Here is a 23,039-nt window from a genome sequence, read left to right on the forward strand (position 1 = left end):
TTAAATAGCCTACAACAAAGTTCATAGTTTAAATGGCCAAAATTTAAAAGTTAATGGTTTAAATGACATTTTTTCCCAGTTAATTAAGCAACCTACCAAGTTTAGCTTATTTTAGCTTTTAAAAACTTTGTTTTAATTCCAATTAACTGATTCACAGATACTAACAATATAATGTTTTTATTATAATAAGATCTAGACTTTGATGTAATTCATAGTATTCAATTTCTAGATTTAAACTATAATGTTTAACAAAAAATAATTAAGTTTCACAATAAATTAATACCTTGTTAGCATTACTATTTTTCTAAGTCATAAGATTTTTATTTAGTTTATATAAATCATTATTAGCACACAAAAAAAACGTCTAGATAACAACTTTATATTTTTCTTTGTTAGCAAGCTTTCAAGTAGATAACAACTTTTAAACTAATGGTGTTGTATTAGTGTCATCAATTAGTGAGATCAGCAGGATTTTAAACCCCATATTATATTGCTTCTTTTTGACAAAGAGAGATAAAGTAACAAACAAATATTGCCACTCAACCCTTTAAAATAATTGATTTTATTTGGTACATACAAATTGATGATTTCTGCCTTAAATTTTGCTCGTGAGAAGTGTCAAGTGTATAAAGAAGTTTATGATTGCGAAGACAGAAGAATCAAGGAACTCAATGAAGCAAAAGAGATCCCTGCTACAATAAGCCTACAGCGCTAGCTGCTCGTCCTATTGAAAAAGAAAAGATATTATACTAATTAAGTTTCAAATGATAGCTAGAAGCTGATCCTCTCGTAACATTTGAATTTAGAAAAATGTCCTCCTTTATTTAGTGAAGAGTCTTTGTGCTTCCTTCTTGATGAACTCTTTGATCATATATATAGGTTTTCTATCAGAAGTCAGAACCAATAATAGATAGAGACTTCTATATATATAGCTAAGTAGTGTCCGCATCAAAGAAAGCATCATCATGAGCAGAAATATAAACCAAGTACTGAATCTTGAACTTCTAGAAACAGAAGTGAAGTCACCACGAAAATTTCAGTATTTAAAATTAAACGTGTGCTTGAACAAATATAGATAATAAAATCATCAGATATATTTGAAAAAAAAAAAAAAGACAAAAAGAGAGTGGAGTAATTTAATCACGTGGAAAACAAGGAACACGACAAAGACAGAAGAACAGTCATCACTATTCCCGCGTTACCCAGTCCAAACAATCATCCACGTGTCTCATCTTCACGCGCCAGTCAGCGTTGATCTTCTTCTTCCTCCTCACTTCTCACTTCCCACTCCTCATGGCTCATATAAATCCCCCACACAGCCGCAATTTCCAAATCACACCAAACATTTATTCATAACAGAAATAACTACATACACAACTGAACACAACAACAACTCGGAGATAAACAAACCTTAAACCGGAACATAATCCTCCAATTCGAACAAAACCGGGTTTTTGCAATGGTGAAGCAAGCGAAAGCGATGAAAGAAGAGGAAGAGAAGAGAAACACGGCGATGCAGTCCAAATACAAAGGAGTGAGGAAGAGGAAATGGGGCAAATGGGTTTCTGAGATCAGACTCCCACACAGCAGAGAACGTATCTGGTTAGGCTCTTACGACACCCCCGAGAAAGCTGCCCGTGCTTTCGACGCCGCTCAGTTTTGCCTCCGCGGCCGCGACGCCGGTTTCAATTTCCCTGATAACCCACCCTCTATCTCCGGAGGCAGGTCTTTGACCCCTCCTGAGATCCAAGAAGCGGCTGCTCGTTTCGCCAACAACACCACTACCCAAGATCAAGAAGAAGAAGAATCGGGTTTAGTGCTCGGATCCGAGGAGATCCGACCTGAGTCTCCTTCCACCTCTGCATCTGTCGCTACTACTACATCGACGGTGGACTATGATCTTTCGTTTTTGGATTTGCTTCCGATGGATTTCGGGGTGTTTCCTGAGTTTTATGACTTCTCCGACGACTTCTCCGGTGATCGTTTTACAGAGATTTTACCAATCGAAGACTACGGAGGAGATAGTTTATTAGAACAATCTTTGCTTCTTTGGGATTTTTGAATTTTCCCAAAAGAACCTTCTTTTATTTTTTGGGTTGTCACGGAGTACCTCCGGAGATTTTTTTGTAACACGGAGCTCCAATGACGACCCGGGAACTTGTTTCGTTTCGGATCCGAATTTGATGTGGATCTCAATTTCTTCACTTTTTTTTTTTCTTTCATTCTTTTGATATTACAGCAAAAAATATATATCGGATAAGATTCTTCTAGTAACAAATGTTTTTATTTGTGTCCTTTCGTTTTCGTGAATTTCGTGATTATTTTTTTCGTGTTATTCTGAAGAATATGCTTCAGACACGAATATACGATGAGTTTGGGAAGATATTTTATTATTCGGCCCAAACTCTTATAATTGGGCCTATATCATTAACCATTTTCATCAGCCCATTTTCAAAAGATGATGCTCGTGGTAGTAGGTCCCTAAGCCTTAAATAAAATGATGATAGATATTAAATAAATACAATGGGTTTTTGTTAAATGAAATATACTTACAAAATATCTTCCCAGCATTGATGAAATTTACAAGTCAAGAAAAATTATATTGGAATAAAGGACGAGAAACGGTCGTAATTCTGAAAATAATAAAAAATATAAAAAAAAAATTATAGTGTAGAAAATAATCTGGAAAATATGATTAAACTGGGAAAATAAATAAAGTTGGGGATAAGATTCCAATCATTTTCAAATTGCCACCTAATTTTCGGCTTAAATAAAAAAAAACAATCACTATCAAAAAAGTAAAACCACTGTTTGGTTTTCAGACTCCAATAAACTAGGTGCTAAATAGATGATACTAGAAAACAATACACATTTCAAGTATAGATGAATTGGTCTACTAATATAAAATGCAGTGAATTAAATATATAACACATTTACATACTTACATTTACATATAAAAAAATATATCAGGTACATACATCACAGTATATATATTTTTTTCCTTAGAGAAAAAGTCTTGGATTCCCAATACTAAAAAAACAAATATCAGAAATGGACATATGAATCTTTGATGAAAAAATAATGTGTCCCAAACGGTCCTACCACACTCCAATGAAATAATTAAAAGGAAAAAAGAAAGGAATCATTACATAAAAATAAAATAAAATATCTGAGCCTGCTCATTTCAATAATTGTGTATAATATATATGATGTCGATTAATAAAAAAAAAAATACAAAAAAATAATAGAGATAAATAAATAAATTGAGGGGGCCGGTCTATAAACTTCAATCATTAATCATAGCACACAAAATTCCAAACTTGTGAAATTGAAATCAGTGGGCTAAAGTCTCTACCTTTCTCCTTCTTCTTCTTCTTCATTCAGATTCTTTCCTATAACCCTCTCCTCGCCTTCTTTGTTTCTTTTATTTCTTTCCTCTCAGTTTCTTGTTAAGTTTTGTTTTCTGTTTTTGTCAAGTTCTTGATTATGATACTAAGCAAGAGACCTCATCTAATGATCCGTAAACTTTCTGAGATGTTGGTTCCAAGAAGCAGATCTGCTATCCAACCTGAAGATTACACGGCCAGTCCCAGAAGTCCGTTGGATTTGAAATTCCCATCACCGGTTAGCTCGAAACGGTTCGGTTCCGGTGGTGTCGGTTTGGGTATCGTAGCTGCGTTAGAGGAAACCAGCATCGGGATTAACCGGAACGATCCGGTTCGTTACTCAGGGAGATTCCGGTGCCCGGAGATTGATCTGTCCGATGAGGAATACACTTACGTCACCAGCCCAAACGGGCCGACCAAAGTGTATTACAACGACGATGACGGGTTTGAATTGTTTGAAAACGAGTATCCCGTAGTGGTGCAGAAGCCTATGGTTATCGCAGATGAACCACCGGTTATTAAAAGACAGAGTTTTAGGGCTTCTTCGACAGAGTTTCTGAGTTCTTGTTGCTTGTGTCAGAAGAAACTTCAAGGCAAAGACATTTACATGTACAAGTAAGTTTCCATCGCATTAAAAACCGTTGTTTCTTGTGTTTTTTTTTTTGTTGTTGTTACAATCGAGACAAACTCTCAAGATTGTAGATCCCCAAATATGCCAAGTTTTTATTATTATTGGTGGGTGTTTCTAGAAACTGATCTTTGTATTATTGGGTTGTGTGCAGAGGAGAGATGGGGTTTTGTAGTGCTGAATGCAGATCAGTTCAAATAATGAATGACGAACGAAAAGAGCAATGTAAAAAAGTTTCAAGAAATGTGGAGTTTGCGAGCTCTCCATACACCGCCGGGCAGACCGGAATATTCGTATTTTAGGGAAGAACACGATCATTCTAAGAGAATATGATGATTAAAAGTAAAAATAAAAAAAATGTGATCATCATTCCGTTTACCTTAAAAAAGAACAAAAAAAAAAAAAAGTGAAATTTTTGGTTAGGTTAAAAGCACATTGTATAGAAGTTTGCTTTTGATTAATTTTATAATACCGATTAATGTTTATATGCTTTTGTCCTCGGGATCAAATACATCAATAAAAATTCCCAGAAATAATTTTGTAAAACAACAAGTTATGTATGTATATATATGCCAACTTCTCAATCCATGTAATCCAAAAAAATATTTAAATCAATTGACAATGTAAGATTGCGCGAGACACATGTTTATATATACACTTTTTTTTGGTTCAAAAGTACAATTTTTCTATGGGTTTATTACTTCTTGTGTCTTTTAAGTTAAAAAATTGACCAATCAAGATATTTATAGAGGTTTCAAAATTACAATTATACTTCTTGGTTCAGTTTCTTCTTCATTTCAAACTTGAGTAAATTCATGCTTCCAAGTTCCAACTCAAAATATCTTCCAGAAAATAGATAAGGCGTACTATCATTTAATGACGATGCTAACTAACATAACAACGTTTTAATACTAAAATTAAGAGCTGAAGAAACACAATAATTAAGCTTTAAATGATTAGGATTCCTAGTGCAATGTATTGCACACGTAGGGGCCCTTGGTTATTGCAACTTGTTGTATCAGGTCCCGTTGTCAGAAATAATTATATAACTCCTCTTTTTTCCCCAACTGATATTTCATCGAAACTTTAGTCCCCACCATTTTTTTTGTTTAGATGAAAGTCCCGGTCCTATCCAAATTATTACGTGTTGTCTTGTTGGCGATTTATTTTTTAAGCTAAAATATTTTGGTTTTCCAAATAGGATATAATTAGATCTTAGGTTATTTAAGCTATATAGGTCATAATGAACTTCGGACTAGCCTTTGAGGTCATGGTTCAAGAGCATAAAGTTACTGTTTTTCCTAACTTGTCGGTATCTAATTGGCTCTTTTTCGATGACAATCGGATTAATATATAGGGTTTGATTGTAAAAAAAAATAAAAAGACTAGGCTTTGGGGTAGTTTTGTTAAGTTGAAAACATTGTTGGAGAGTCAATCAAGACCGAACAAAAAGATAGCTATCGCCCGGGTCAGAATTCCCGTGGCCTACCCAAGCCTGGTCTGATTGACTCCACTACCTCATTCTCATTGGATATTTTATGAAGTCTTTCTTTAATGGACTTGGGATATTTTATTTATAAGTAGTATTTTAGGAGGAAAGAAAAGCACAAGTAGCTTGTACTCCTCATTAACCAAAATACTCTAATTTGTGCATGTTTTTATTTAATCAACGAAACTAAAATACCAAATTTATAGATATCAAGATGTAGAAATGCAAAGTTATGTTTAAACAAGTCCATTATAATGTTTTACTAATTATAATGTTTCATACGACATTCATTTTTTTGGTGGGATCACATGACATTCATTTTAAGCTATTTTTCTATTTTCGAAAAGAAAACGAGTTTTTATTTGCTAATTAATTATTTAACTGGAAGCTTTAGTTTAATAAGGGAAAACAGAACAATTGGATTAATCAAAGATGATATTACAGCCGTCAACAAAAAAAAAAACATAACTGATGTTTCTTACAAAAGTTACAAGCTAATGTTGAGATCGGCAGAGGACAATGGCTTAAAACTTGAACTTGAGCACCACAAGCAAACAAAACATTGAACGCTATAAAGATTACTTTCTTACAAATATACTGAGATTTCTGCGCATTGAACAAACAAAACTAGTAGGTATAAAACTGATTTATAGAAGACAAAAATTAAATGAACAGACGAGCAGGTTGGTATTTTGTAACAATGGAGCATCATCAAAAGAATCTTACGAGATGGTATCTCCAAGTAGCTTTTGGGTTGAGCAGTCTCAAAGATTACCGCGAACCAAGCCAAGCTGGGTTAGGCTTGGAAGACGCCTCAGCTGACCCATCTATCTGGTATGGTGCCTTTGATGTAATCCTGTTAAAGGTTTAAACGGTAAGAAACTTTGCTTTAAAAACAAACTATGGAATAACAACATAAGATATGTGTTTACAAGATATTTGCTTACCTATCCTTCCTCTTCTCTAGGAATCGATGAAGTGAAGCTCTTCTAGCAATGGGGAGTTCTACAAATATCAAAAAGTGAGCAAGTTAGGCAAATATGGCTAAAACCAAGCCCAAAGATTGTTGAACTAAAGAGGACAAGAAATATTACCGCAGGCTAAAGAGGACGGGTTGGGCTGGATAGGCTCTAGCTGTGCTGCAGTTTTGATAGGACTCCCAGCTAGATTGGTGCTAGCAGCAATCTCTGTTTGAGTCTTGGCAAAGTTTTGAGTATAAGCAATCTGGTTCACTTCATGTGTAAAGCTTTTGGCACTTCCTTTGTTAGCCAAATCAATGACTTCTTTAGCTTTATCAGCAGAAAAATCATCAAACACCATAACTCGACCACCGTAGAATATAGTCAATGGAGCAGATTGAGACTCCAGCTTCACAGATCTGTTCATGACAAACCCAACAAAGTTAGGATGAAAAACCTAGCTTTGAGTATATATCTATATATATCAGATGATTCGTTTCACTAATAAACATACTTAGTCTCTTCTTTGATCATCTGAACTTCTTCTTTAGTACCAGAGGAAGAGGAAGAAGAAAAGCTTGATTGTCTGGGAAACATATCCTTGGGTTTAATGTCTTGACCAGCCAAAGAATCCATTCCAGAAACTTCACAAGGGAACAGATTCATCATCGTAGGCTGACGTGACGCAGCAAAACCTCCTCCTCCTTTAAAACAAAACAAAAAAAAAAAAATTGATCCAAAAAATTAAAAGATGATTCACCAAAAATCCTTTCTAATAACAACAAAACTACTTAAAGTGATTCAAACCAAACACAGAAACATCTCCACATATTCTAATACACAATAGGTTCTTCTTAATCGAATTCAATTCCACAAATTTTTGATTCGTAATAAAAACAGATCTAGAATTAAAAAAAGGAAAGCTTTATTATCATACCATTGAGGTCGGGTTTGCATGTCATGCCTAAGGTGAGATCTCCAAAAGTACCCTTCTCCTTAAGATAACGACTCAATCGACTACAAGTCTGTGAAAAGCTTGGTTTACGACCAGAGAAGTCCCAACACTCGGCAGAACTCGACATCGTTTATTAATCGAAATCGAGAAATCGGGGAAGCAGAAAAAAATTAGCCTTTCCTGCTTTCTTCTTCTTCTTCTTCTGATTCAATTTGACGAATCTAATTAAAGAAACTAGGGTTCTTCTTTTTTTTTTTTTTTTTTTTTATCTCTTGTGCTGCTGCAAAGTGCGTTTGTTTGTTTAATTTTTGTTTGTCACGAGGAAGAAGAAATGGGAATGGGGACTTCTTTTATTACTTTACTTTTTTATCATCATCGCTGGGTTTGCAGATACGAAAAATAGTTTTAAACTAAAAAGAAATAAAGACATTTAAAACACGTGTTTTTATTTAATGTTGGAAACGGCAGACTAGTGAATGTGTGTGTATGTTTCAGAATTCAGATCACCGTCATTCATGTCCAATCCACGGCATTGCATACGAAATCACCATTTCACCCCTATGAACAAGGCAACAAAAAAAAAATCAATAAAAAATGAATTTCTTGGCATAATTATTAATTTGTAATTAGTTTATGGAAATAATTACAAAATGTGATTTATGGGTTAAAAAAAAAAAAGAAGAATATTAACGGTGTTAGAAGGAAGGAACACACGGTTTGGGTCTTTTTATCTTAAATAAATAAACTCCAATTTGCATTTTTTTTTGGAACTATATATAAATCACGTTTTGTAATTATTTCCTTATTAAAATGGTACTAATATTTGTACAGTAGTTAAAAATATTAGTATTAAAAGAAGCGGGAAGAGCACGTCTCCTCCACTAATTATAACTTTACACGTGTTTAACTTACCTGCACGCATTTTCAGAGAATTTTTCTTGTTGTTGTCGCTCATCACACTTGGGCAATGATCAGCTACGCCGCGACTTATATAAAACAGGTTCGTCTCTTCTCTTTTTTTACCTATAGCCGTTGATTATTGTCCCACGCGTATGTTAGGGTACAAAACGATAAGTTAGATTTGTTTTATTTAATGTCTAACTTTGTTACTATTAATTATTTTTATGTCAAGTTTTACATTAAGAAATTACACAGAACTATTGAGAAACATACTAATATTTTACGATTTCAATTCCTTCTTTGTAATCTTCCAAGCGAATGCAACAAATTATATATCAACTTCGAAACAAACTAATGAACTTTAACACCATGGTTGCTCTGTTTCCATCAATTCATCCTCTATAATATCGACATGCAAATGTTATTTACTTATTTTGCTGTAAAAAAAACGTCCACATCCAGTTTCACCCGATTCTGTATATTAAAAATTTAGGTCAAATCCGGTTTTAGGATTTAGGGTTTAGGATTTAGGGTTTGAATTTAAATTCTTTTTTCAACGACTCTAAACTGTTGAAGAAAAAAGACAATCTTAATTTTAGTTGTAGTATTCGTTAAATCAAAAAATTTAGAAAAACGAGCGTCAAGCTTGTTAAAAATGGGTGGTGGTTACTGCCTTACTTAGTTGTTAGGGGAAGAAAGATTCCTCAGGTGATGGTAACGTGACAACATATTTGATTTGCATACTACTTTTTAACTATATATGTCTATTTACAAAATACATATATTTTTTTTTTCTTTCTATATAATATATTCATTATAACAGAGATGATGTTGACGTAGATTGTAGTATTTCCTAACTAATTACAGCTACTTCAAGATAATGCACGTATCATGGTTTCTAAAGTGTTTTGAAAACGTTCTTATAAAAATTTTATATATCCCATTTCTTAGGGGTTTTGTCAAACGCATTCACCTACGAATCACACTTGTAGATATCAGCGCCAACACCAACACATTAAATAAGAATCGGTAAACCTGTTCCATAATTCTACCTAACTTATTTGATGACATAAAACAGATCCAAGGAAAAAAAATCAGAGGAAGAGACATGCATGTATCACAGTTATAGTCAAAAAGTACATAAAGACATCAAAATGTGTGGATATTATTTAGAGAATGCAACCAAAAAAGAAACAGGCAAGTGTTGGGATCTTAATGGTCACCGACATTGCAAGAGGGGTCACAAGAAGAACAGAACATAAAGCTTTACGTTACGATATCTTGAGGTATATATTGTTGTCTACATTGATTTTTTACTGTAGAAACGTACCCTATCCATGGACCATGGTTATCTTCTACATGCTGATTAAATCGTTTTTACTGCTGATGGAAAACACTTTTAACATTTCAAAGATATTTTAGTTTCTCTAGATACGTACAATAAACAAAGGCATAACTATCAAGAGTTACTAAATTTAACTGAGAATTGATTTGGCGTTTTTTTTTCAGATTGTATGTTAAAATGATAGAAAAGAAGGACTACAAAGATTTCCCAATAAGAAGAAGGTATCACGATGAACAAGATTTGTTTTTTTTTAATGGCAAATCCAAACTCTGCTATCTCTGGCAACTTTTGCTCCTGTCCAAGTCTTTGGCTCATCAAATCTTGATTATAAGAAACTTAGCTTTAGCTCTTGGTAGTTGAACAAACTCTGTTGATTCCCGCAACGTAACACTAGCTTAACATGGGAAAGTTCTTGTAAACACTGCACACATATCAAAACAATCACTCATCTTCATCACTGACATTGTACAAAGAAATCATCATTCTAAGTACATCCCAAATCATTAAATGCATGTATGGACCGACAAACTTCAATTCATTCTTGTCAATGATCCATCTCAACCAGAGTAATAAATATGTTAAGGTCTATGTTGGAAATACCTAAATGATTCATATGCGATTAATTTAGTTGTTTGAGTTGTCTATGTTGTATCTCTTAGGATATACACCCTCCATTTCAAAATATAAGATGTTTTAGAAAAATGTTTTGTTTCATAATATAAATGTTTTCAAGTTTTTATGCAACTTTTAGATTAGTTTAGTTTTTAATATTATGCAGTATTATTTTTGATTGGTTGAACTTGATAAAAGTAAAGATTTCTTAATCTGCGTGCTTTAGTTAAAACATCTTATATTTTGAAACGGAAGGAGTAACGTTTTTTACTCTTTGTGTATTTAACTCGGTATTATGTTATCTATGTTACCTTTTTTTTTTTTGGTCAACTATTGGGCCACAACAGGCCGATCCATTAGCCTAATCCTTACATTCGTAAAAAGCCGGACTCGATTCCTGGTATGATGGTGTCTTGTGCATTAAAGACTTACCTTTAGCCACTGTACTAAATTCACTTCACATGTTACCTTTATTTATACTATTCAAAACATATGTTTAAATTTGGGTTTAGACTTTTAACGTGTGTTTAATTCTACTATTTTGGTTTACCGTCTTGCGTCACTCTCACACCTCACTCCTCTTTTCTTCTTTCACGTGTAACTTAGCAGGGCTAATTTAGTCATTTAACTCAAAAATCGAATAATTGTTCCCCTCTTGCTTTCTTTCTTTCTTGGTATATATTCTTTTTCTTAGTGTGGGTTGGAGAGAGATATGATGAATCCGAGTCACGGAAGAGGACTCGGATCGGCTGGTCGGTCTAGTTCCGGTAGAAAACAAGGCGGCGGCGGTGGTAAGACCGTCGTTGAGATGTTTCCCTCTGGTCTTCGAGTTCTTGTAGTTGACGATGACCCTACTTGTCTTATGATCTTAGAGAGGATGCTTATGACTTGTCTTTACGAAGGTTCGTATCCAAAAACACAACAAGATCTTCTCCTTTTGTTTTGTTTTGTGTGTGTGTGTTAACGATATAGTTCTATGAGGAGGTCTCTCTCCTCCTCTTCCTCCAATGATGGGGTTTATTTTTTTTTTGTGGTCCATTCTCTCTCTCGTAATAATTATGGTTTTTCACATCGGTGTGGTTGACTAACTTTGCTATGTCTCTCTTTGGTGTTGAATATCTGTTTTCTTTTTTACTAACTCTTTGGATATGGAAACACTCTTGGCTAAGTTTTATTTCTCTGACATGTAGTAACGAAATGCAACAGGGCAGAGATGGCATTGTCTCTCTGCTCCGGAAGAACAAACATGGATTTGATATAGTCATCAGTGATGTTCATATGCCTGGCATGGACGGCTTCGAGCTCCTTGAACATGTTGGTTTTGAGATGGAGGACTTACCTGTTATCTGTACGTTCCATTATTCCCTTTGAGTCTTTTCGTTGATTCTTGAACAGTTATGGATCCAATTACTGATCTTGTTTTCTGATATTATGTCACTCAGTGATGTCTGTGGATGATTCAAAGAGCGTTGTTCTTAAAGGAGTCACGCACGGTGCCGTTGACTACCTAATCAAACCAGTACGAATGGAGGCACTCAAGAATATATGGCAGCATGTCGTTCGGAGGAAGAGGAGCGTACATTCTGGGAGCATTGAGGAGACAGGGGATAGGCAGCAGCAGCAGCAACACAGAGGAGGGTAATGCATAAGTTTAGCTAAAATGCTTGGCTATTTTGTTAACAAGTGAAATGTTGCGGTTGAAATTATGATTTTATTGAAAAAATAAGGGTAAAGGAAATTTTAATATAATTGGAAGATAGTGCGACGAAAGAACCTTTATGCGTGGATACAGCTCATAATTTTTTTAAAAAAATTTATCTTTGTTATGTAAAGTTGTAAACTCAAACCTTAAAAACAGATCAATCTCCCGTCTTAAGTAACATTTCAAAGATATTTTAGTTTCTCTAGTTACGTACAATAAACAAAGGCATAACTGTCAAGAGTTACTAAATTTAACTGAGAATTGATTTGGCATTTTTTGAGATTGTATGTTAAAATAATAGAAAAGAAGGACTACAAAGATTTCCCCAATAAGAAGGTATCACGATGAACAAGATTTGTTTTTTTTTTTAATGGAAATCCAAACTCTGCTATCTCTGGCAACTTTTGCTCCTATCCAAGTCTTTGGCTCATCAGATCTTGATCCTAAGAAACTTAGCTTTAGCTCTTGGTAGTTGAACAAACTCTGTTGATTCCCGCAACGTAACACTAGCTTAACATGGGAAAGTTCTTGTAAACACTGCACACATATCAAAACAATCACTCATATTCATAACAGACACAGTACAAAGAATCCTAGTCATCCCAAATCATTAAATGAATTTCTGGACCGACAAACTTCAATTCATTCTTGTCAATGATCCATCTCAATCAGAGTAATAAATACGTTAAGGTCAAAGGAGTAAATTTTCCTTTTGCATCCTCTCAAAACTTGATGATGCATCAATGAACAATGTATGTAATGTACCTTACAGCAAGTTATACAACCAGGTTTGGAATACAAGCAACAGCCTTCGTTCTTCACTTGTAAGGAGCGAAAATAATGCTCGAGTTATGGCCACCAAACCCGAAAGAATTTGACAATGCTGCTTTAATGTTTAATCTCTCCTTCTTAGGACCCACCATCAGCTTTGTATCCTGTTCCATTTCATTTCAAAACATTAAATGGTAGTCTTTGTGTAGGTATTGAACTCATACGATCAGAATGGAATAACAGAAGCCAACAATATTACTAACATACCACTCCACTGTCTGGATTCTCGAGGTTGATATTCGGATGAACCCATCCGGTCCTTATTGCCTGTAGGTAACAACAGAACATTAACATAAAAAATGCGAAGATTGCACATAATTTCGCTCTGTTATGAAACTTGGTTTCAACAGCGTTTCGTTCCTTGTAGATATACTGATGTCTCAAATATCAAATGTGTTACCTGAATGGTTGCAACAGCCTCCACGGCCCCAGCAGCTCCCAGCAAGTGTCCAATCATAGATTTTGTGGAATTTACTTTAAGCTGCCACATCGTGAAAGATCAAGTTAAAGAAAAGCACACAAAAAGCCACCTTGGAGTTTTGTAACAGAGAAGTGAAGCTACCTCAGGATTTTGGCCAAAACAGTTAACAAGAGCTTGGTACTCCCTAAGGTCTCCAGCGTGTGTTGAGGTTGCATGTGCATTTATGTAATTTATCTGTTCCCTTGAGACTCCAGCACTCGCTAACGCTCTCTCGATACAGAGGATGACACCAGCACCTGTGATATAAGAAAAATGGGATAATGACAAAATTAATAGAAAAAAAAGAGATTTAAAATTTGTAGTTGACTAGCAGACTAATATGAGGGAGAAATGAAACTACCATCAGGGTGAGGCTCGGTCATGTGATACGCATCACATGTGAAACTCCCACCGAGGAACTCTGCGTAGATAGTTGCTCCTCTTTTCTGAAAGAAAAGCAGAATAAAATACTTAAGTTCTTACAACTCGTTCCATAACAAGAGTTAAAAAATGGTTTGGAGATAAGTTTAATTTGTGATAAAATAATAGGAAACAAGGAATGACAAAAAGAACAAATGGATATATACCTTAGCATGCTCAAGTTCTTCCAAAAGTAGAACTCCAGCTCCCTCTCCCATCACAAAACCATCTCGATTCTGATAAGCATACAAGACCAGGTTAACAAAACAAGAAGAATCTCCAAACATAATACACACATTTCCTCTCATTATCTTTCCTACTACAACATTACAGACATGTAAGGGAAATTCCTGTTGGTAGAAACTTGATACAGTGTTTCTAGCATCCACCATTGGCAATCAAGATTAAAACAAAACCACAGAAGGATACTACAGCATATGTACAGAAAGAAAAAGAAGACGAGACAAGAAATTGTAAAAAAATTACACTATCCCAAGGACGTGAAGCTTTTGTGGGATCATTATTCCTTTGTGAAAGAGCCCGGCATGCAACAAAACCTCCCAACCCTGCATTGGTACACATACGATAAGATTTCACGTAGCTTAAATATGGAGAATAGAGGGGATAATGTAATATAAGAGAACGAGTAAGCACCTATTGGAATAATAACTGCATCTGAACCACCACAGAGCATTACATCCTGAAAAGTTTAGTGGAAAGATAGACAGTCTATAAGTAGAACCAGAAGAAGTCTACCGAACTGTCGAATGACCAAGTGGATGGAGAATACTTACAGCTTCGCCTTTAATAATGTGGTTTGCTGAATTCAGAATGCAAAAGTTGCTTGTGGCACAAGCAGTTGAAATAGAATAGTTTGGCCCCATCCATCCCTGATGTATCACCACAAAGAAAAGTCAGTATGAAATTGCTGGTGGTCGACCATATCAAATTATATAACATTTGAAATTTAACAGACCAGATCCATAGCAAGCATAGCAGAACCCATGTTTGTTGTCGCAAAAGGTACACAAAAAGGATTCATCTTCTTGTATGAGATTCTCAGAGCTTCAATAGCATCGTAAAAGACCTGTACTAATACTAGATTATTAGAAAATGCAACAATAAGCAACAGACTCCCTAATTTATAGATTCAATATTCATGTGACTCTTTTGTTAGTCAGATACAGAACAAAAACCTTAAATTCAAGCCCGGGATCAAGAAAGTACCTTCATCCCTCCCATTGCTGAGCCAATCAAAACTCCACATTTGGTTTTGTCAAACTCTGCCATTACTTCTTCAGTTACCCCACCATCAGCCAAAGCTTTCTTGCCAGCTGTGAGAAGATAGAGCATGAACTTGTCCATCCTTTTCGAAAGTTTTGGAGCAACCCATCCTTCAGTCGAGAAGCTTTTGATCTCTCCCGCAATTCGCTTGACAAAGGTAAAACAAGGAAAAGATATTCAAATACAAAACATTAGCAAAAATGGAGAAACTTCACACAATATAAAGCTTCCAAGAGAGATCCTGATATAATAATGCTTACCGTAGGAAATTCAGAACAATCAAAATTCTCAATCTGGCTAATACCACTGTTGCCTTGTAGCAAATTCTCATAAAAAGTATGTGGGTCATGACCTAACGGTGTTTCAACTCCCATGCCTGTCACTACAACCCGACGCTGCTCCGTAGGTGGTTTCTTGTTAACCATGGCTTCCTTTTCCATCTCCATCACTGCCATGGCTCCACCTAAAAACCACAAAGACATTACAGTTGATGGTAAATCAGCTATTACAGAAACCACATCTCAATGGTATGGTAAACAAAATAGCTAAAGGCAACTTCAAAATTTATATTATATATAGTTCACCGCCACTTGTTAAGTATCCCTCATTCCTCATCTAGAGCCCCTAACCTCACAAAAAAAAGTGCCTTCTTTTGAAACATAATAACACATGGAATGAAGATAAAAAATCCAAACTTTTCACATGTGAGCTGCTTCCATCATTAGCCCAATACCATTAAACCCCATAGCAACATCGAACTAAGGAACATAAAAAAAAAAAAAAAAAAAAAAAAACCCAGATTGGAAGAGAAATGTAAATACCGGAAGAAGAAGAAGAAGTAGCTCGATTCAATCTCCTCTGGTGTCGATTCAAAGAAAGAGTACTGGATCCAAAGAGAGAAGACAAGGCATTGTTGTTGGAGTTGGAGTAGTGAGTACAGGGACCAAAATCCAAACAAGAAGAGACAAGAGCTTGAATGGTAGGAGGGGAAGGGGATCGAGAGGCAGAGGCAGAGCATTTGGTAAGCTGCCTCCTTCGCCGACTCCGCCCACCAGATTGAAGAGCAACAGCAGCCTGGCGGCTATCTCCGCCGCCGTCGTGAGAGACGGACATGCAAGCAGCAACGAACCAAGTGCATAACGGAGATGCGTAACAAGAAGACGCACCCACCACCATAGCAAGGAAAAAAAAAGTGAATGAAGCGAAGAGAGAGAGAGATAAGAGAGAACAAAAGGAGAGAAAGCGAGAAATGAGTGAAGAGAGAATCTAGCGGAAGGGGAAATGGGATTCACGAGAGATTTAAGAGAGAATCGATCTGTGATGATCTCTCTCTCCTTCTCTCTCTCTCTCTCTTTCAGGAGGCGTGCAGAGAGCCTTCGATGCGTAAAATCGTGCGTGGAGACGCCAAAACAAACAGAGACAGAGAGAGAGAGAGAGAGAGAAGAGAAAGAGATGAGAATACAACAAAACACTCTACACAGGTATACACAAAAATAATTATACCAATCGACACTTCAAATCTCAATATTATCGATGACCAGAATAAATTTTTTATTTATTTTTATTTATAATGAACTTTTGCAACCTTTTTTATTGTTAAAATTGATGCCATCTTATCAAAAAAAAAGGAAAAAAAAAAAAGAAACACTGAAAAGAGTGCATTAGAATGATGAAATAGTGATTCATTTACACATATTTGTATTGTATCCAATCATAAATTATAGAGAAAATCATTATTTTATGTTGATACAATTTATTTTATTTTATTTACACAAAAGTGCATACAGAGAGATTTGGCGACCTCGGTTTAATCGAAGGAAGGAGGACACTGGGAATACCATTATTTTATTTTGTTTTATTTACTTTTTTTTTTTTTTTAATGTTTTGTGGCAGCGAGCGAAGTGTTTACAGTAGGAGATAGCGATATGGCAAAGCATCCCACTCCTTTCAACGGTTAGTATTTACTCTCTTATAACTAAGACAAACTCGTTGTGTTTGTTTACTACTCAGAGAGAAGAGATATACACGTATGAAGTATGATACAATAGAGAGACACACCTTTACTAATTTTTTATGCACAATTTTATAAAAATGTGACGGTACTATATTACTTACTAGAGAGATCAGTAGATCCAGAAAAGAAAAAAAAAGCATTGATCATAAAAGTGATGGATTTGATTTTGATACGTTAAAGCTGACTATTAGGAATAGAACGTAATAAATAAAAATAGACCCCTCTCAACATTCATTTAATTCATTCATACACAATTAATGTCTCTTTTTGACTTGTTTACATGTAATCTAAAGTTACACGTGATTTGTTTTTTTTTTTCCTACTGATCGTAGTAACATACAGTATATACAACACACTTACACATCAAGTAGCTAATAAGCTCTACAGCCTCTAACTTAATATATTGCAACAAACCAAGTTGTTATTATACTATATTGGTTTATGTTTGATTTGGAAGTTGGAACCAAACCCCTAGAGTTGAGGATTTTGTGTTTTGTTTTCAAGTTAAGGTAATGGAACAACAACAAAACAAAAAAAAACAAAAAAAACCAGAGGAAGCAGGAAAGAGGGGAGCAAGAGAAAATGCATGGAAAGAGTCAAAGTGGGTAAGCTCTCTCATACCTAACATCCCATTCTCGCATCACCATTCTCAGCTAAACCAGCCTAATCTACGCTCTCCCATACATTTGCTTTCTCACACGTGTCATTTCCTGATGAGGAGGGAACGCAAAGCAAGCGTTACATCCAAAAAAGCAAGGGGTTACAAAGATAGAGACACACTGACGCAACTGTGTTTCTCCAAGGGAGGATTTGGCACCAAAGCATTGTAAATCTGCATCCCACGAACTTGAACTCTATTTCAAATGTGTCCCTCAAAACTCATCAACTAAAGTGACAAAAAAAAAAACTATTACTGGCTCAAGCTTTTCTGTAGCAACAGAAACAACAAAGCTAGAGAAAAACACCTTATTAAAGATAAACCTCAGTCAGCTATCAAATACAAGGGTGCCCATGAAAACTTTTGAAGAACTCACCCGGGTCCAGCTTTTAAAGTGTGACAATAACTGCAGGAAGGGGTATGAGACATCATTAGCTTAGTTGATGTCATCAGTTCTTTAGTGATGCCAAGATAAGAATTCTAAATAAAATTACAGGTAGTTTGAATAAATATGACACTAGTAAAATGGAGTTACCGGCTAACATTAAAGTACAAACTAAAAAGAAAACCAGTTAGTAAAAAGATATATCATATATATATTATATATATGAACGGTTACCTTATGCAAAGACACAAATTAAGAGCTCGAGACATCAGAAACATGTAGACAAGTAATGGCGTAGGACGAGACAACACGAAAAAGTGGCGATCAAACCCATTCCTTGAAGGCAACTAAAGTCAATACATATCTTCCACTTTGTAAATACCGTTGAAATGTCCTGCCGCAGACCATAACAAAACTTCAATCTGGAAACAGAGAAATCACATAGAAGCTACAAGGATCAAGAAGCATAATAATACTTCCCGGAATTACAAACTAATATTCTGAGAAGGATATTAAGTCCAGAGTTTACTTTAGTTGACTTAGTCTTGAAGTGATACCATCTTGCTCTCTAAACTCAATATAAACTCAAAGTTCACAGATGGGATCGTGGCTGTGTCCTGTGTGCTAGCTACTATACAAGATACTATATCACAGTTTTCCCACTCTTGCCAAAACATCAATGAAAGTTATTAGTGAAGGACAGCCCCATCATCAATGAGCAGCTTTGCACTATATACAGTATGCTGATGACTCATGACTCAATGGGAAATAAATACGATAAGCAATGGCTGTAACAAAAACACAGATAAATATGTATGAAAAATCACCACAAAGACGAACTTAACAAGAACTCTTTGGACAACAAAGGTGCTGAAGACAAGCCTGCAAGAGAGTGCAAACAGTCACTCGAGTATTTTAAGAATTATACATGAGAAATCTAGTGAAGAACTAACTACCATCAGAAACACTTTCCGATATAGACAAGGAGGTTGATGGCCAAACTTCTAGAATTATGGAGTTAGATCAGTCCATTAACTGATATTGGTAATTCCATAATTCTAAGAGTTCGGGCCATCAACCTCCTCATCATATATATATACCAGTGGTTGTGTAGGAGGAATTCACATAAAACATAAGAAAGCCATCGATGCAATTCAGAGACCAAACCCTAGAATAGAGATATCTCCCTAGGAACACAATAACGGTGAGAGAGAGTTTCTTCGATTCTTAAAGAAGCAATCTGTGCCCATGGGTGGGTAGCTAACGGTCAATATCTGATCAATCTCTGGATACGAACGGTCAAGATTTAACAAACAGTACAAGAAAATATCACACGCGTCGATCCATACATAATTTGGTTAAGACTAAACCAGTGGTTTATATAACCTGTGTGAGTGGCTGATGGAGAAAGATAATGAAAGCTTTTTTACTTTTACTAAACTTTGACATTACATGTAGTTTTACGATTGTTATAGAAATCTGATCACACTTGATAAAGTGCATTGGATTCAAAAGCATACAAATTTCCCTTTCTACTCAAACAAAACAGAGATTGCATTGGTTCGTCTACACATAAAGATGAACATGAAACAAAACAAACATCATAGACAAGAAGAGTTAAAAGAAAAGAATGGAGGCAAAGGAGAACACTGGAAGAGTTTGATCCAGTGATATAGTAAAACTCTTAACGCTTGGAGAATTGTGGTGCTTTACGGGCCTTCTTGAGCCCAGCCTTCTTTCTCTCAACCACTCTGGCATCTCTAGTGAGCAAACCTTCCTTCTTCAAAGGCGATCTGTGGTCTGCACTAACCTTAAGAAGTGCACGTGCAACTCCCAGTGTAATAGCTTGTGCTTGACCAGAAAGACCACCTCCATGGGCTTTCACAAATATGTCGTAGCTGTTCTCATACCCTAAAGTCACTAGTGGGACTTTAACATACTGAAGCCATAGTGGATTTCCCTGAAGGTACTCCTGTAAAAGGTTTCACAATGACCTTCATCAGCAACATGGATTCAAATCTTTCACATACACAAAACATCTTGTTCAAACTTCTTTAACTTTATCATAATCTCTCCTTGTTATCCTTTTACTTTCAGCCACTTATCCTAGTCTAAACAAGGTAGAATTCACAACCATAGGAACTATTTTGTTCTTCCAATTTCAACTTAAAATATGTAATGTGATGATACAACTCCCACATCACAAAGAACTTGCTACAGACACAGTTTGATCACTTCCTCAGCCACTTATCCCAATCTAAACAGCCTAGAATTCAAATCCTATGAAATGCTGCAACTTAATACTACTAAACGCTTCAATCTACCACACACTACCTTCAAAATTTAAATCTCTCAAGAACATAAACCCCAATATGAGAGCAGTCAATTCAGATTCATAAACCCCAATATAAGAACACAGATTCATAAATTATACCTTGGCATCCCGATAGTTTATGATAACCTTCCCGGTACCTTCCTGAAGCACAACTCGAGCAATCGCGCACTTACGCCGTCCAGTGCCGATAATTTTTTGAGCAGCGAATCCTCCAGGGAGCCTCGATTTGACATACTTCTTCAGCTCCAATGTCTCCTCAACCTCCTCTGGAGGAGCAGCTACCGTGGCGGTGATAGAGAGAGAAGCGCGGCGAGCTGATTTCGCCGGTAATGCGAACACCGAATTCGCGCGGGGGAAGGATATGGTGTTAGGACTCTGAGAAACCTGGGAAGAGAAGGAGAGCGAAGAGAGAGAAGAAGCTAGGGTCGAAATCGACGCCATTGTCGCTGAACGGAAGAAGATAACGTCGAGCAAAGTGAAGAAGCTGAGTTCGTCGAACAAAGGAAGAAGAAGATAACTGGTAAAGGGTGAAGATGAGATTAAGGCACGGTCCCTATCGCTTCCTAGTGACTGAATCGGCCCATTAGAGCCCATTTAATCCTTTATTGGGCTTAACAAGAGATTGAAACACACAAATGTGGGCTTAACAAGTGTATCGGAGGAGATTAAGCACACAGTACATTATTGTTTTCTGGCTAAACCACCAGTCATGTCATGTGTGTTTAATAATAACTACAAGTGTTTTTTTTTTTTTTATGTCAAAGATAAATTTAGGTTTCTAGTGTAATGTAATCAGCATTCATGTTTTTTTAAAAAAAAAAAAAAAAAAATTTCTATTAATATTAGTAATGATAATGGGCCTACCACTAATGGGCTCGGCCTTGGAACTAATTACAAAGGTCCAACATTCATGTTGATCAATCTGCAGATGTAACATACGAACTATCAAATGACATCTCGTTAATCAGAAGATTGAAGAATCCAATATTACAAGCTGATGATGCAAAACTTAAGACCAAAGAACGACACAAACATTATAAGCTCAAAACATTGTGAACGTAGCAAAATTTGTAGACTAATAATAGTTTCAAAAACATTGTCAAGAAAAAAAAAAAAAAAACAGAACACCGTCTACTCGGATTCATCAAAGATACTTTCCATGCGCATTACAACAAGAAGTTTGAAAACCGGGTACCAGTTGGCATTGGAGCAAACCCTGAATGCCCTCCAAAGAGACTAGATCCATGATATCTTTGTCCAAGAGGAGGACGAGCTGTTTCAATCCTAGTCGCAGATGGACGATTGGGGACAGAAGAAACACCACAACATGGCTTGGATCTGGGGTCAGAAGATGGTTTGCCCATTCCATACAAAGGAACCAAACTGTCTTCCTTAACGGAAGCTTTACAAACAGGGCAATGTTTCGATTGGGAATGGTAATGGAGCCACTTGTAGAGACAAGGCCAACAGAACAAATGACCACATAGAGTCACGATCGGATCTCTAGCCAATTCAAGACAGATATTGCATCCAAAGTTGCTCGATGCATCTTCTTCGTTCGTGGTGGTGATGTTACAAGACATGGTGATTAATAAGATCTTCTTCCTATATACAAGACAAAATCAGATGAAACCCTAAACCTCCTTGAACAGTTTCGTGTAGAATTGATCAAACATAGAGATAGAGAGAGAGATACACCAAAATACAAAGATTCGATTTTTACGGTAGTGGAAACTAAAGTTACAGCGTGTGAAAGATTTACCTCGGTGACGAAAGAGAGGCTTCTTGGTGTAAGATCGCAGAGAATGAGAGGAGCCAAGAGAGAAGCGAGAGAGTCGGTGAATGAAGAAAATAAAATGGAATAATGTTGTTAATAGAGAAACGGATTAACAAACAAAAAAAAAATAATAAGAAAAAAGTTGTTAGTATATACTTCTTAATATCCGACGAAGCTTCCTCGGTTTTCTCAGAAGATTATTTGAAATTTTTTTCCAGATTAAACTTAATTAGATTTATGTCCTTTTATTCATATCAAATTAAAATGTCAGTTTTGACTTTTGACTAATATTATTGGTTTTAAAATTATCGCTTATGATTTTAATGTATTTTTGTTGTTATATAAAAAAAACTAATTTACTTTATTACCCTAAACTAATTAATGAATTACAGATTATTCATCATAGCCGTCGATCAAATACACCATAATAAGTGTAGCTAGGTTGTCAATATGTAATCTAATTTTATTGTTTACTTGAAACAATGTCAAGACGACGTTTAGGTTATTTCACAACGTAGCAATTGTTTTCATACTTATCCAATTATAAAGTTAAAACGATCCATAAAATATCCTACGACAGTGTAGCATAACTTATTATTTTGACGGTTCCTTCCTGGATTCTAGATGTTGATGATCATTGGTCACCTTGTACCCAAAGAAATACCTTAGGAATCAAATAATGATAAATTTAGAGATCAGTCCTATTATATCTGTTTTACAGCTATAAGTTTTATCAAGCCGTTTTAAACTTTTGTGATTAGCTATAAATTATATATTAATTTCTATTAACAACATTATAATTGCTAATATATAAACTTTACGATCTTACTGATATATATATATATATATATACTAGATTAGGACCCATGCTAGAGCACGGGTTAAAATTATTTAATTTA

General features: G+C 35.6%; 5 protein-coding genes and 4 pseudogenes across 9 annotated transcripts in view; 3 read left to right on the forward strand and 6 right to left on the reverse strand.

The window, feature by feature from the left end:
• Positions 1-1,022: 1,022 nt before the first annotated feature.
• LOC109126633 (uncharacterized) lies at positions 1,023-1,295 on the reverse strand (annotated as a pseudogene).
• On the forward strand, positions 1,268-2,278 carry LOC147939457 (ethylene-responsive transcription factor ERF018 pseudogene; annotated as a pseudogene). Its single transcript, XR_015566725.1, has one exon. The product of XR_015566725.1 is annotated as an ethylene-responsive transcription factor ERF018 pseudogene (transcript).
• A 940-nt stretch (positions 2,279-3,218) lies between these two features.
• Positions 3,219-4,560, forward strand: LOC147939458 (FCS-Like Zinc finger 13-like). Its single transcript, XM_087466889.1, has 2 exons — positions 3,219-4,001; positions 4,169-4,560. Exons 1-2 carry the CDS (start codon positions 3,487-3,489, stop codon positions 4,314-4,316), a joined length of 663 nt encoding a protein of 220 aa, XP_087323015.1. The 5' UTR covers positions 3,219-3,486; the 3' UTR covers positions 4,317-4,560.
• Positions 4,561-5,897: 1,337 nt separating this feature from the next.
• On the reverse strand, positions 5,898-7,839 carry LOC147939459 (protein TIFY 10B-like). The gene is made up of 6 exons (XM_087466890.1): positions 7,400-7,839; positions 6,977-7,166; positions 6,598-6,881; positions 6,451-6,508; positions 6,230-6,359; positions 5,898-6,109 (listed from the first exon to the last, which is right to left on the reverse strand). The coding sequence occupies exons 1-5, from the start codon at positions 7,542-7,544 to the stop codon at positions 6,275-6,277; spliced, it is 762 nt and encodes a 253-aa protein (XP_087323016.1). The 5' UTR covers positions 7,545-7,839; the 3' UTR covers positions 5,898-6,109; positions 6,230-6,274.
• A 3,113-nt stretch (positions 7,840-10,952) lies between these two features.
• On the forward strand, positions 10,953-12,044 carry LOC147939460 (two-component response regulator ARR1-like; annotated as a pseudogene). Its single transcript, XR_015566726.1, has 3 exons — positions 10,953-11,176; positions 11,465-11,622; positions 11,717-12,044. The product of XR_015566726.1 is annotated as a two-component response regulator ARR1-like (transcript).
• Positions 12,045-12,225: 181 nt separating this feature from the next.
• On the reverse strand, positions 12,226-17,948 carry LOC104702228 (3-oxoacyl-[acyl-carrier-protein] synthase II, chloroplastic). Of its 2 annotated transcripts, XM_087463636.1 has the most exons (14): positions 15,793-17,948; positions 15,232-15,434; positions 14,915-15,118; positions 14,664-14,774; positions 14,482-14,577; positions 14,342-14,387; positions 14,174-14,253; positions 13,855-13,923; positions 13,629-13,713; positions 13,370-13,524; positions 13,208-13,288; positions 13,015-13,074; positions 12,742-12,911; positions 12,226-12,513 (listed from the first exon to the last, which is right to left on the reverse strand). In XM_087463636.1, the coding sequence occupies exons 1-13, from the start codon at positions 16,145-16,147 to the stop codon at positions 12,795-12,797; spliced, it is 1,662 nt and encodes a 553-aa protein (XP_087319762.1). In that variant the 5' UTR covers positions 16,148-17,948; the 3' UTR covers positions 12,226-12,513; positions 12,742-12,794.
• Positions 17,949-19,440: 1,492 nt separating this feature from the next.
• Positions 19,441-20,930, reverse strand: LOC147939461 (small ribosomal subunit protein uS9c). Its single transcript, XM_087466891.1, has 2 exons — positions 20,463-20,930; positions 19,441-20,000 (listed from the first exon to the last, which is right to left on the reverse strand). The coding sequence occupies exons 1-2, from the start codon at positions 20,802-20,804 to the stop codon at positions 19,713-19,715; spliced, it is 630 nt and encodes a 209-aa protein (XP_087323017.1). The 5' UTR covers positions 20,805-20,930; the 3' UTR covers positions 19,441-19,712.
• A 376-nt stretch (positions 20,931-21,306) lies between these two features.
• On the reverse strand, positions 21,307-22,252 carry LOC104713139 (uncharacterized). Its single transcript, XM_010430195.3, has 2 exons — positions 22,126-22,252; positions 21,307-21,968 (listed from the first exon to the last, which is right to left on the reverse strand). Exon 2 carries the CDS (start codon positions 21,944-21,946, stop codon positions 21,530-21,532), a length of 417 nt encoding a protein of 138 aa, XP_010428497.1. The 5' UTR covers positions 21,947-21,968; positions 22,126-22,252; the 3' UTR covers positions 21,307-21,529.
• Positions 22,253-22,774: 522 nt separating this feature from the next.
• LOC147939462 (F-box/FBD/LRR-repeat protein At2g26030 pseudogene) overlaps positions 22,775-23,039 on the reverse strand; it is a 1,340-nt pseudogene continuing 1,075 nt past the window's right edge. The window contains exon 2 of the transcript XR_015566292.1: positions 22,775-22,785. The product of XR_015566292.1 is annotated as an F-box/FBD/LRR-repeat protein At2g26030 pseudogene (transcript). The remainder of the gene's footprint in view (positions 22,786-23,039) is intronic.

The sequence above is a fragment of the Camelina sativa genome, chromosome 9 (assembly GCF_030686135.1).
Source record: "Camelina sativa cultivar CO46 ecotype springtype chromosome 9, ASM3068613v1".
NCBI lineage: Eukaryota > Viridiplantae > Streptophyta > Magnoliopsida > Brassicales > Brassicaceae > Camelina > Camelina sativa.

Coding starts and splice junctions, on each gene's coding strand:
- LOC147939458 (XM_087466889.1), top strand. CDS start 3,487: ATGATACTAAGCAAGAGACCTCATCTAATGATCCGTAAACTTTCTGAG. Junction 4,002..4,168: donor AAAGACATTTACATGTACAA/GTAAGTTTCCAT, acceptor GGTTGTGTGCAG/AGGAGAGATGGGGTTTTGTA.
- LOC147939459 (XM_087466890.1), bottom strand. CDS start 7,544: ATGTCGAGTTCTGCCGAGTGTTGGGACTTCTCTGGTCGTAAACCAAGC. Junction 7,167..7,399: donor ATGCAAACCCGACCTCAATG/GTATGATAATAA, acceptor TTTGTTTTAAAG/GAGGAGGAGGTTTTGCTGCG. Junction 6,509..6,597: donor CCCGTCCTCTTTAGCCTGCG/GTAATATTTCTT, acceptor TGATATTTGTAG/AACTCCCCATTGCTAGAAGA.
- LOC104702228 (XM_087463636.1), bottom strand. CDS start 16,147: ATGGTGGTGGGTGCGTCTTCTTGTTACGCATCTCCGTTATGCACTTGG. Junction 15,435..15,792: donor TACTTCTTCTTCTTCTTCCG/GTATTTACATTT, acceptor TGTGGTTTTTAG/GTGGAGCCATGGCAGTGATG. Junction 15,119..15,231: donor ATTGTTCTGAATTTCCTACG/GTAAGCATTATT, acceptor ACCTTTGTCAAG/CGAATTGCGGGAGAGATCAA.
- LOC147939461 (XM_087466891.1), bottom strand. CDS start 20,804: ATGGCGTCGATTTCGACCCTAGCTTCTTCTCTCTCTTCGCTCTCCTTC. Junction 20,001..20,462: donor TAAACTATCGGGATGCCAAG/GTATAATTTATG, acceptor AACCTTTTACAG/GAGTACCTTCAGGGAAATCC.
- LOC104713139 (XM_010430195.3), bottom strand. CDS start 21,946: ATGTCTTGTAACATCACCACCACGAACGAAGAAGATGCATCGAGCAAC.